General features: G+C 44.4%; 2 protein-coding genes across 4 annotated transcripts; both read left to right on the top strand.

Moving 5' to 3' along the window:
- On the top strand, positions 1-5880 carry LOC121685907 (uncharacterized protein C6orf118-like). Of its 2 annotated transcripts, none has more exons than XM_042066759.1 (10): positions 1-171; positions 713-1380; positions 1767-1889; positions 2118-2177; positions 2540-2664; positions 2971-3029; positions 4497-4687; positions 5047-5100; positions 5375-5436; positions 5751-5880. In XM_042066759.1, the coding sequence occupies exons 1-10, from the start codon at positions 138-140 to the stop codon at positions 5818-5820; spliced, it is 1446 nt and encodes a 481-aa protein (XP_041922693.1). In that variant the 5' UTR covers positions 1-137; the 3' UTR covers positions 5821-5880. The 2 variants fall into 2 exon arrangements, with proteins under 2 accessions (XP_041922693.1, XP_041922692.1); XM_042066758.1 differs by having other exon boundaries at positions 6-171; positions 4494-4687.
- A 1574-nt stretch (positions 5881-7454) lies between these two features.
- Positions 7455-12065, top strand: pla2g12b (phospholipase A2, group XIIB). Of its 2 annotated transcripts, none has more exons than XM_042066756.1 (5): positions 7455-7956; positions 8029-8616; positions 9729-9814; positions 10759-10924; positions 11434-12065. In XM_042066756.1, the coding sequence occupies exons 1-5, from the start codon at positions 7581-7583 to the stop codon at positions 11550-11552; spliced, it is 1335 nt and encodes a 444-aa protein (XP_041922690.1). In that variant the 5' UTR covers positions 7455-7580; the 3' UTR covers positions 11553-12065. The 2 variants fall into 2 exon arrangements, with proteins under 2 accessions (XP_041922690.1, XP_041922691.1); XM_042066757.1 differs by having other exon boundaries at positions 7455-7962; positions 8035-8616; positions 9729-9805.
- Positions 12066-12411: the final 346 nt, after the last annotated feature.

Genomic DNA, 12411 nt, shown 5'->3' with positions numbered 1-12411 from the left:
GGCGCACCAAGATCTTTGATCAGAAGGTCTGAAGCATAGAATCTTTGGTCTGAAGAACGCAGCGCTTAGCAACCGTAAACAGAACTTTTTTTCCGCTCCCTCCATGTTGTTTACATGCAGACGTTTGAAAGTTCCTCATGTTTCGATTCGACGACACAAAACCAAATCCAGGTAAGAATGCTACTTCAGCATACACTTGACCAAAAACGATTAGTTTACCAGCAATTTAGATGTAAGTTACATTGTGAGCGCTGAAAAGTGCAACAACGTTTGTGTTGAAAATGAAGCTTTTTGGCTTCATTTTGAAAGCATACTGTAGACTGAAAAATCATGTGCACTCGGCCTATATGTTATTCAATTAAGAACATTTGCTAGTGTTTTTGTTTTATTTACATCTCTCCTGTTTGGTCAAAAACAACATGTACTAGGTTTACTTATTCACTAGCCTAGGCCTATAACTCTTAATCCTCTTGGGGAATGCATTATGGACATAAATTCACCCAGAAAGAAGTGAATGTCAATCATCATCACACTGCTGTCCAAAGTTGATGTGTTTTTATTGGTGATCATTTCCTACAATTGAGAAAAGTTTACAATTCTTTTTTTCTTTTTTTATTTGGTGTAGTCATGTTTGTCAGTGTGCTTGAGTGAATTGAATGGCCCTTCTTCCCCCTAAATCCTACCACGCTGTTTTTTTGTTCTACTCTTTTAGCAATGTGTGACCTGCAGAGCCCACAGCCCTCTGATCTCCTGTGGGAGCGTCAGAAGCTGCTTCAGGGCCTGGAGAGGGCCCATAATGCCGACATCAAAGCCTATGTCTCCGGTCACCTCAGCCCTAACAGTTTCCATCAAAAGAGGCCTTATGGGAGGCCGAAGAGGCCCATTTGGGCGATGGCCGAGGCCCCCGGCGAGGATTGGGAGCTGGACTTGGAGGCTTTCGTGAGGGAGCAGCAGGAGAGCACTGCCCTAGTGGAGGACATGAAGGAGGCCATGACCGACTTCACCACGGCCACCACCTCCCTTCAGGGCTTAGACCTGAGGGAAGACGGCGGGAGTGAGCCTCGCTCCACAAGAGAGAGGAGCCGCAGGACAGCACAGCCCAGGCCAGTGCTGGACACGTCCGAGGTCTTCCTGGTCAAACCCCAGCGAGACGCAGCATGCGAAAGGCCTGCCACTGGGGGCAACAAATGTGGGGAGCAGCAGGTGGACCAGGGCAGGTTCTGGTTCACTCGGACCCATCTGGCCGGCCTGACCCGGAAGGACCAGCTGAGGATGATGAGGCAGTTCGGCCTGAGTGTGGTGAAGAGGCAGGACCTGACGGAAAGGCACTGCATGAGCGGGAGCAAGGTTGCCGAGGCCCACGAGAGGAAACTGAAGCAGGTGTGAGAAACCAGTAGAGCTCAAACCTTACCTTTCCGACACCCCGTGTAAACCTATAGGGACCCTAACAGCACCGTGGCCAATATCACCATCCAGTGGAAAAGGAAATTAGATGCATATTAGATTAGTGCAGTGTGCTGCATTTGTACATTTTGACACAGTGTGTCAGATGAGTAATGGTCAGTTCTGTCCAGACCTGCGCCAGAAGAGGCCTGACTATGTCCACCATGGGAAAAGACATAAATTAAAGACTACCAAGAGCCAGGGCAGTCTATTTTGGTCAATTTGTCTCCCAAGTGAGGATTGGCGCAATTAGCTGTGTGTGTGTGTGTGTGTGTGTGTGTGTGTGTGTGTGTGTGTGTGTGTGTGTGTGGTGTGATCCACAGGAACTACACAAACTCCCTGTCCAGCCGGGTCCCAGCAGAGATCGTCTCAGGGTGTTCAGTGACGTCTTCTCTGACGTGTGTGACGGGTCGCCTACGTTTGGCAGCCTCCTCAGAGAAATCAAGGTTTCCTTCACCCCCCTAGTGCCTAAAACCCTAATGAGCAGAACTGGACAGGACATGATGTCTCCCACTTTAATTCCACCCATAGCCAAGTGCGACTAATTACTACCACACCTGAAATAACTCAAATCCAGGCCCTTTAAAGGTTTCTGTGCAGTGTAATATCAAACTGATGTCAAACTGATATTACTGTGACTCTAACACTCCTTCTCCTGGGTCTTATCATTACAGGAGGAATATGATATCTACCTGAACTCCATTCTTAAGTTCCAGTCTTGCCCTCAGGATATGGTAAACACTGCAACAAAGTCTCCTGCACTCGGGTGATGAATGATACTCAAGCTGGTAACAACAAAAAGCCCTTTTGTGATTCATACAAGACATTCAGTAATGTGAAACAGAGGGGGTTGAAAAGGAGGTAAATTACTTCCACTGTGCTGGGGAAGGCTGGCTTTGGGGTTTCTTTTATGGAACATTATTGATGTCAAGGTGATGAAGCACTGTGGCATTTTGTTGTCGCCGGGTCCTCTTATGTGCGGCCGGTCAAAGGGAGCCCGAGATTAAAAACACGTCTGTTTAGTAATTTGGTGCGAGGGGCCAAGGAGATGTATGAAAACTCCTCATGTAGTTTTCCTCTCTTGGTCTCTGCGAAGTCCGTAATTGGCACTCCGAGGGAGCTGGAGAGCGGGATTGTGGGGGAGATGGAGCTTGAGGAGGCTGAGAAGGAGGTATCGGCACTGGCTGCTGAGGCTCGCAAAGCCCTGGAGGAGAACGACAGGTAAAGGGCTCTGATGATACTGTATGTGTGATGTGTTATGAACTTTTATTTATCTGATTAATTCATTTTGGTTTGCTTTTTGTGTATTGTTATTATTTCAATTTATTTGATTTTACTTTAAACTGTTACTTTTAATGCTATGTAATATGTATTGTAATTCTATGTTGTAAGTTGCTTCGGACAAAAGCATCTACTAAGGCTTAAAAATAAACATGATTCCTTATTAAGGTAACTAAGATCCAAAGAAATTGGATGTATTGTTATGCAAGGAGGTTGTGTTTTTGTTTGTTTATTTATTTTTAACAGAGTCAGAAATGAGTACCTGCATGCTCGGGACAGATGCCCAGAAATCTCAGAGGAGAAAGGTATTGCATTCAGAGTATTTTCATTGTCTTTCTCCAATTGATATTTTACTGTGCATATGGGTAGCTTCATGATCAGGGTAAGCACTTGATATTATCCGTTTCAATGTGTGTGTACCTCAAAATATGTGATTATGTTGGATAACCGTATGCCATTATTAATGACGACGTAGCAGCACTTTGAGAAAAAGAAGTGCAAAAGTACCAGTTGTTTGCACAATATACATCTTTCAGTTATTTTCATCCTCAAATGGACGTTTCATTGTAAAACTACACCACTTCAACATATCGTTAGCCTAGAAATCTATACGCGCCCCTAGCGGCAGCAAATTACATTTGCTGCCAGGACTAGTCTAGCAACTCTCCGTTGGCTTGTGACCTCCAGAAATCGAAACTCAATCAGGCCAATGAAATCGTGTATAGAGTCGTTAGGTGGGCTTAACATAATGATTGATGGCAGAGTTGCAACGGTTTGGCTTGAATTTCCTGCTAAGGTAATGTTGCTGTTGGCGAACAGTGTGACACGAGTTAAGCTTTTATTAAGTTGGCAAAAGTTTGAACTAGCCAACTAGCTCCGCTGGTGGGAAACATGGGACTCATAGCTGTCCTATTGAGTGCAGAGGGAATTTGAAAGACAACCGATTATCCCGCCCCTCGGACTGAGCACTGTGAACGGTGAGTGCCCAGACCCTACATTTTAATGTGGGTCTGGCTCGTCAGGCTAACATATCGTATTAATATGCAGTAATTTTACTGTGGGTAGAAAACTGGGCCACAATAGGACATTTGAATATAATCACTGAGATAGTTGTAAAACTTAACCACTTTTTGTCTACTCCAACACATTTTCCATAAATATGCTCAAAAAGTACAGTATGGTGAGGCAACTTATTTTACCAGTCATACTTGATGTTAACCCAAGGAGTAATAATAAACTCTACAAATATTGTATTCAAATGTTTAACCTTATACTGATGGTGAAAAACTACCCTCCCCCCCCCCCCCAGTTTTCCATGTCCACACCAACACACTACCATAATGTTGGAAGTGTACATCTAAGAATTGTCTATGACCAGTTGCCATGCCGTTTACCCTTCAACGGATGTAGATCAAACAAACAAACAAACAAAAAACTTAAATAATGATGTGTCAAGAAGGTTTCATCAAAGATCCTTTAGAACACGCTTTATCAACCGTCTCTGGTTTCATTTTTAGGCCACGTGAAACACAGCACTTACAGTGATTGTTAAACTACCTATACTGTATGTGACCCTCAACTTAAATCGTACATCAAATCCAAATCCATTTAACCCAAATCCATCAAATGCAACATCTTGTGAGTCACCAAGAGTAAAAATGGTACTGGATTCTGGAGTACTAAATCTCCAGTGTGTATTTCACTGCACATACAGTAATATGACCCAAATAAACCCACTGCACGAGTCCCTGCATGCTTATTCTCTCCAGCAGCTGACCAGGAAGTGGAAAGCCCGGAACAGCAGGAGGAGGAGGCCGTGTCTGTGGTGGAGAGCATCCAGCCCAAGAGGCAGCTGGTGTGGAGAGTGTGGGAGGAGGTCCAGACCCTGGAGAAGGAGATCAAAGAGAACATGGTCTCCACTGCCACCACCTCCACCACAGAGAAGTACATCCGGGACGCCAAGGTATTCTCACATGCCCTTTGGTGGCATTGGTTAGAAGTTGTTGGGCAAAGTGCAAAGTCTTAAGTGTAACTAAAGCTAATTTAAGAAGTTTCAGTTTTTTGCTGATTTTTAACACCATGGGCAAGATATTGAGGCACAAACTATAATGAATCAGCTCAATACTATCCACATTCCACATCATAGCTATGATTCATGCATGGCAGGTCCTGTTGTCTTACACTTTAATTGGAACAGCGCTGCCATACTAAATATCACACCAGACGTACTTCCATTCTGTTTTACAAAAAATCTGCCATTATGTAATATCATACATAAAAAAAAAAACATATTTATGGTGTTTATGTGTTTATTTCCTTTAGACTGAAATCCTGCATCTGCTAACTGCAAATGAACATTTGAAGACTAGCAACGAGGCAAGTGCAAAAGTACATACAGAAAAGCAGCTGTGCCCATAAGTGCAGCTTGTGATCTAGAGATTCCCTTATAGTGTATGCAGAGTGGTTTGGGTGCCCAAAAGGCATCATATGATAACAATCAGTTTACTTTGACTAACACATCATCAATATGGATTTTGCAGACACTGTTCTGGCGATGTAGGCGATGACCCATTTATACACCTGACTGTGTTAGACCAACTGAAGGCATTATACATGCATCATACTTCACCTGTGTCCTTTCTTTGCACAGGATATGGAGAGTAACGTCAGCGCTGCTCTGGGCGGTGTGGGGGTCAGCGAGGAGATGAAGGAGTATGCAGCACCACACACCTTGTGCCCATAATGAATCAAACAGCAATAGACACATGCACAGTTTACAACACATTATTTCAACAACACAGAATATATGCTCCAAAATCAGTCAGAGCATACAAACCTGTATGCTGTATAATATCAACTTCTTAATTACTGAATTGCATCATGAAACGATATTTTGAGTGATGTGATGCGACCTTAGGTCCAATTGGTATTCAGAGGGATTTTGAAATAGGCCAAGGTTCTGGATTCTGAACTAATCTTCTAAAACTGATTATTCCAAAGCAAGTATAGTTTTTTTTTTTCTACAGAGAGATTTGGAGGAGGATCAGGAATGCTCTGGTGGTCACCAATGAAGAGAAGATTGTCCCCACCCAGTAACATTTTGCAATCATATAATTTACCTGCTCAAACACTAAAAAATAAAACGCTCTTATTTTATAATAAGTGTTTTCTCAGTCATGTTTCCAAGTCATCCTAAAGTAGTAAACTAACACGTTCATTTACCTAAAACCCTACTGGACAAGATAGTATTCCTCTTTAAATGCAACCCAGATTCAGTTCAGTTGAGGTTTTGCATGAGAAAGGAATGATTGTTTGTGTTTGTGGCCATTCAGTAGACTTTAGAAAACTGCACTGTCACTGATGAAAAAGATGAGATGAGAAAATCCTTTGGATGTCATTCCGCACCCTGAACCATGTCCAGCCAGCTTTCTCGAGGCTATCAATATTTCTCGTATCTGTTCCACGTCTTGTTGTTATGCTATGGAGTCGGTATGGGGCACGACACACAGACCCAGACACTTTCACACGTAGTTTCAGACTTTACCCTCCTTCACCACAACACAGCAAGTAGCCTTCCAGCAGTCAAGGCAAAGGTCTGGATCCTGATCTGTCCTACAGCACCCAACTAATTCCCCTCCAACCCTCTGCAAAGACGTTTCTTACATTAACACACTTTAAGTCATTTTTAGGTCAGCTACAGTAGTCTGCCTGCTGAAACAGGGACACAATGTTACTCAAGGGGCATTTAGAAATGCTATCTGTCTTAGGGGAAATGCCGCGGTGCATAATGTTCTTTTAGATATCAGGTAGATATCCGGCCTTGGACATAATGTCACATTGAGCACTAGCAGCACAGATAAGGATGCACTGGACACATTGATGACACAACACGCAGCGTGCTACGTATAAACTGCCCTCATTTGCAGTCATTTAATGTGAATGTTCCTAGTTGTACTTCAGCAAGTCTGATAGGATGACTGTCCCTGTGAGGTACACTAGGTGGTAGTCTTTCTTTATGAACTTTACACAGGAATGCAGTTGAGTATGTGTTATGAAAAAAGATGTGATATAAATATGATATATATATATATATATATATACATATATAAATACAAATTTTATCAGATTATATCAAATATATATAAGGCATAGAACATGAACTGAAATACATAGCAGATTATCTGTAGTGCTAGTGATTTTCCTGTGTTGTTGCATCTAATCCATTTCAGTTGCGCTGTGTACAAGGGAGAGCAGACCTCCCAGACACCTGTTTGGTTTAGGCTACATGCCAGGCGAACATACGCGAAACACTCTTCAAAAGGCGCGAGTGAAGTTTCAAATGTATACTAAATCCTTGTCACTAGCACAATGCAAATCTGCCTGCTTCCAAGAATGACAATGTTTAGGGCTCAGATAGTGAGACAATATTTAAAGCCTTGTTGAAGACATAATAGGATTATGGAAACAGAGAGTGAGAGAACAGTCAGGGAAGGAATACAAACAGACAAAGATTCTGAAGAACAAGATGAAAAACTGTGTGTGGGGGGGGGGGGGGGGGGGTGAAAGCAAATAGCTGCCACTGTGAGAGGTAGCTGGGGCTTTTGACCCTTGTGCCAGTGATTGCCTCGCTGTCGGCCTGATCTAATCACTGGACAAAGTCCAAAGCAGGCGGTTGCAAGGCTGGACCTAGAGAAGGGGCGGTATTATTTCTTCTCTCCTGTCAGTATCTTAAACTCGCCACTACACACACAAACACACACAGACAGACACCCACACACACACACGGGGTGTCCCCACCAAACTTGTCTTCCTTCCTCCCTCACTGAAGCGGCCTTCTTCCTAACAGCACCCGCGCCATGCAGCTCATACGGGTCCTCGCTCTGCTCCTGCTCTGCGTCTCTCCCGGGAGAACGGCCAGTCTGATCCACGCCAGGAAGGCCCTGGAGGAGACAGAAGCTCCAGCCGTCACCGAGGAGGCCCCTGTGACCAACAGCCCAGCTGAGGAGCCTCTAGTGGCCGATAGCTTGGCTGAAGAGCCCCTAGTGGCCGATAGCCCGTCCGAAGAGCCCCTAGTGGCCGATAGCCCGGCCGAAGAGCCCCTAGTAGCCGATAGCCCGGCCAAAGAGCCCCTAGTAGCCGATAGCCCGGCTGAGGAGCCCCTAGTGGTGAATAGCCAGACTGTGGAGTCCCCTGCCATGGATGGTCCAATCGTGGACGACAGTCCAGCAGCAGATTCTCCTGTAGAAGTAGAGCCAGTGTTGGACTCCCACGATGCTGCGGACACTCCTCTCGGGGCGCCAGCAGATTCTCCCGCTGAGGAGGAAACCCTAATGGCTGACTCTCCAGTCCAACCCGAAGAGGAGGCAGATGCCTCTGCAGGGGACATCCAGGTTGCTGACGAGCCCGCTCTGGACAGCCCAGCCGAGGAGGCTGCTGTTGGGGAGGCTCCTGCGATGGATGCCCCAGCTGATGCCACTGGAGCTGTGGACACCCCAGCCGGTGAAGAGGCTCCCGGGGACGCTCCTGTCGCTGACCAAATGGCCGCCGATGCCCCTGCGGACGACACTGTGGTGGGAGAAGCCCCTGTAGAGGAAATGATGGCTGATGTGCCTGTGGATGAGGGAATGACTGCTGATGCCACTGTGGATGAAATGATGGCGGCCGACGCGCCTTCTGAAGATATCCCAGCTGACCTCCACATGAACACCTTCCCTCTGGATGATGACGAGGACATCACATCTCCTCTCCCAAGCAGTTTCCAGGCCACTACGGAGGGCGACTGGGCCATGACCTCCATCAGGCAGAGCTTCCAGGCCGTCAACGGCTACTTCGACTCGCTGGTAGAGCTGATGGGAGGCCGAAACGGAGTGTGCCAATACAAGTGCCGATACGGTGAGAATGTGTGTGTGTGTGTGTGTGAGAAAAAGAGAGAGAGAGTGAGTGGTGTTTGTATGGATGTATGGATCTGTTTTTGTTTGTTTGTGTGGATATATATGGATGTGTGTCCATTTTAATTATCATGGCTTCCTGCAAGTCACAAATCAAACACTGAAAATAATGTAGCTGTCAGGGGTTTATGATCTGCTAAGTAAAAAAATAGACAGCAGTATTTCTGCTCTAAGCCAAGTGACAAATACAACGGCATGGGGAGACTGATGATTTGAGCAGTGTGTGTTGCACTGCGCTCTCCCTCTCTCTCTGGGGTCTTATGCTGACGCACTGGTTTCAATATTAGTACTTGGACACTTGGAGGCCAACACAAAGCCAAATGCATTTAAATGTCACCTATTTCACTAATCTTTTTATTGTTACCAAAGTAAAACGAGTGTCTACGTGGCCACAGCAGACCACAGGAAACACAGATTCCTTCCCAAGGTAGAGCAGTGCCCTACCCCTGTTTAACCAGAGATGTGTCGATTAATTTAGGACACAGGGACACTACGAAGTACACAGTGCACAACACTGACCCAGCTTCTCTGAGAGAGAGAGAGAGAGATTGCAGGCTTTTAAAATTGATAGTAAGATGTACTTGATAGGCTAGTTACACCCATGTATTTAAAAAAAGTTATGTCCCTGGATGTAGCTATTAAGATTACATTGACACTAAAACTATATGATGTCATACTGACTCCCCTATCAAAATCATTCTCTGTGACTTTTATTAAACAACTTTAGGAGAACAAATTAAGGAGACCCACAGTCCATCATCCAAACACATTAAGCAGAGAGTGGTGTTGTTTCACCTGCTGACTCAGGACTACACAGCAATCAATCTGTTCCTCTTTTATTGACACTTCAATTTTCTGACTATTCAGACAAGCTCAGTTTATAAAATCAATCTTGAAAGTTCTCCAACTTGAACTTGTATCAAATGATTGATTTGTGTTTCACATTGATATTACAGTTTTACTGTAGTTTTTAAAAGTATAATTAGGCTACATATACATGAAATTAGCATCTTATTATTATCTAAACTCTGTGCCAACTATGGCTTTTCCCAACAGGAAAAACACCCACCCCTCGCATTGGCTACGTCATGCCGGAAGCCAATGGCTGCAGCTCCTCTCTACTGGGTTTCGAGGTAGATTCTGTATGTCATTGCTATGAGCGCCAAACACCAGCCATTCCTTTTTTCTAATAACACCCTCTACTCTATACTTAACACAATGAACCTCTCCAATGAACACCTCCTCTGCTAATGCTACAGCTTAAAGCACTGCTGCTAAACACATGGTTCCAAGACAAATGTAAACTTCCATGACTTTTCCCTGACTTTCCAAAACCTGAATTTCAATGACTTACTATATAATGAATAGTACAATATACCGACCAATGATTTCAGAGCACCTGCATAGCATTCAAGAATCTTTTACTTTTTTAGAGCCGGAGATGAATAAATAGGCATTGAATAAAGTTGGGCTACTCAAGCAAGCAGTAGAGCTAATAACCAGATATACAGTACACCATTTCTGCAGTGGAATTTGTATTAATGTATTTTGGCAAGTAAATTTTAAACTGCTACAACAAAATTCCCTGATATTCCATGTCTGGAATAGACTTTCTAAAATTCCATGATATTCCAGAAATTCCATGACCCGTGGGAACCCTGTAAAGATCAAATGTAGCCATTAACTCACTACTACTCACTACTTGTAGCCATTAACTCACTACTGTATTAACTCACTACTGACTCTCTCTTGCAGCTGCTATTGCTTTGCTTTTGGAGATAATATACAGTACAGTATATGAGCACTGCACTGCTGCATGTGTATGCTAGCACAAGTGCTAATGCTAATTTAATAACATATCAAACACTAACTTGTACCCATACTGTATATTTGTATATCTCTTTTAATGCTATATTTTCTACTTATCTGTATCCTTCGCATTCATGTACTGTGTACAGTATGTTGATGAAACTATGAGGTCAATCAATTTGCCCAGTAAGCGTCCATCAGTGTCAGTCCTGTGCTTTCTCTAGTGCTGTCACATTAGCCTTGCCTTGACTAAGCCCTCATCTTGTGTTTCCGGCAGTTTGACCTGGGCATCCCTGCCATGACCAAATGCTGTAACCAGCTGGACGTGTGCTACGACACCTGCAGCTCCAACAAGAACCGTTGCGACTCAAAGTTCCGCTGGTGTCTCCATGGCATCTGTTCCGAGCTCAAGAAGAGCCTGGGCTTCGTGTCAAAGGTCGAAGGTGAGTCCTAACCTGCCTGGGTGCACTCTCACCTTTTCTGTCACTGTGGAAATGAACACAGAGTCAATGTCATCGTGAGAGCTCAGCACATATTTCAGTGACTACACGCACATATAAGGAGAAGTTTTGTGCTTGTCCTTTGTCTATTAATCATGCTAATATTGCCTGAATAATTTAGTTTAGTCCTTGTTTTGGGCCTCTATAATCTGCTGGGTTAATTTTCTCTCTCATAATCAATTGCACTGCAGCATTATGTGATCAAAATTGATCTTTGCAGCACAGCTATAAAAATGCAGAGAAGAGCCTTGGAAGAGAGATAATGGAAGTTTTATGATATAAACAATAGCGTTTGCAATAGTCTAGTTAATAAAAAGCTAATAGAATCTACCCCTCTATATATTTCCTTTCTATATTCCCCCCTGCCCCCCCCCCCCCCCCCATATTCAAACTCTCCCTCCACTTATCTCTCTATTCTATTCTTCCATTTTTACTGTCTCTTTCTCCTGCAGTGTGCGAGTCTATGGCGGATGCCATGTACAACACGGTGTGGACGCTGGGCTGCAGGTCCTACATGAGCAGCCAGAGGGCAGCGTGCTTCTGTGAGGGTACGGAGAGGGACGAGCTGTGAGGGAGGCCGGGAGGCTACGTTCTCCTCTCCTCTCCTCCGCTCTCTCTCTCTCTCTCTCTCTCTCTCTCTCTCTGCACCACGCTGATGGGACTCTGGGGGGCACAATGGGCTTTTCCCAGAACTACAGTAAATCAGAGGAATGCACCAGCCAGCACTGAACAGGAGTATACAACAGTAATACATACACACACTCACACACACGCACGTACACACACACACACAAACACGTGCATACACACACACACACGCACGTACACACACACACACACACACACACACACACACACACACACACAGAGAAGAGGCAGAGAGAGAAGAGAGGGAGGAAACACCCACAGCACAGCACAGCACAGCACAGTGACTCAGCAGAACTCTGAAGTAGGGATACTTGGAAGCAGTTGCATCCTTTATCTCCCTCCCAGAGCAATATCTACGTATAGCAGTCTCCTTACCCACACCCACATACACACACACACACACACACACACACACACACACACACACACACACACACACACACACATTGAGAATAACAACATATGGCTCATATGGCCTATGAAGTGATACAAAAGCTGTGACTGGACTTTAGAGCTACTAAACCTGGTTGAATAGGAAAGGACAGGTGCGACATCTCACGTTTCACACAAGTGCCATGTCTCACAGAGTCAAGTTGAAATGAAAATGGTTTACATAAGTTACACATAGCTGCAGCATATTGTCACAGAAACTTTTCGAGAAGTTCAAGATACTCAAGATGAAGATGGAGTAAAAGATGGAACATGGAGTAAAAACTACTGTGCTGCCCCTCAAATCATAATAACATTCAAGCAAGTTCAGGGAATATTATATTTTACATATA

The sequence above is a fragment of the Alosa sapidissima genome, chromosome 16 (assembly GCF_018492685.1).
Source record: "Alosa sapidissima isolate fAloSap1 chromosome 16, fAloSap1.pri, whole genome shotgun sequence".
Classification (NCBI taxonomy): domain Eukaryota; kingdom Metazoa; phylum Chordata; class Actinopteri; order Clupeiformes; family Clupeidae; genus Alosa; species Alosa sapidissima.
The sequence above is the reverse complement of the archived record's forward strand: the minus strand, read 5'-3'. Positions and strand labels throughout refer to the sequence as shown.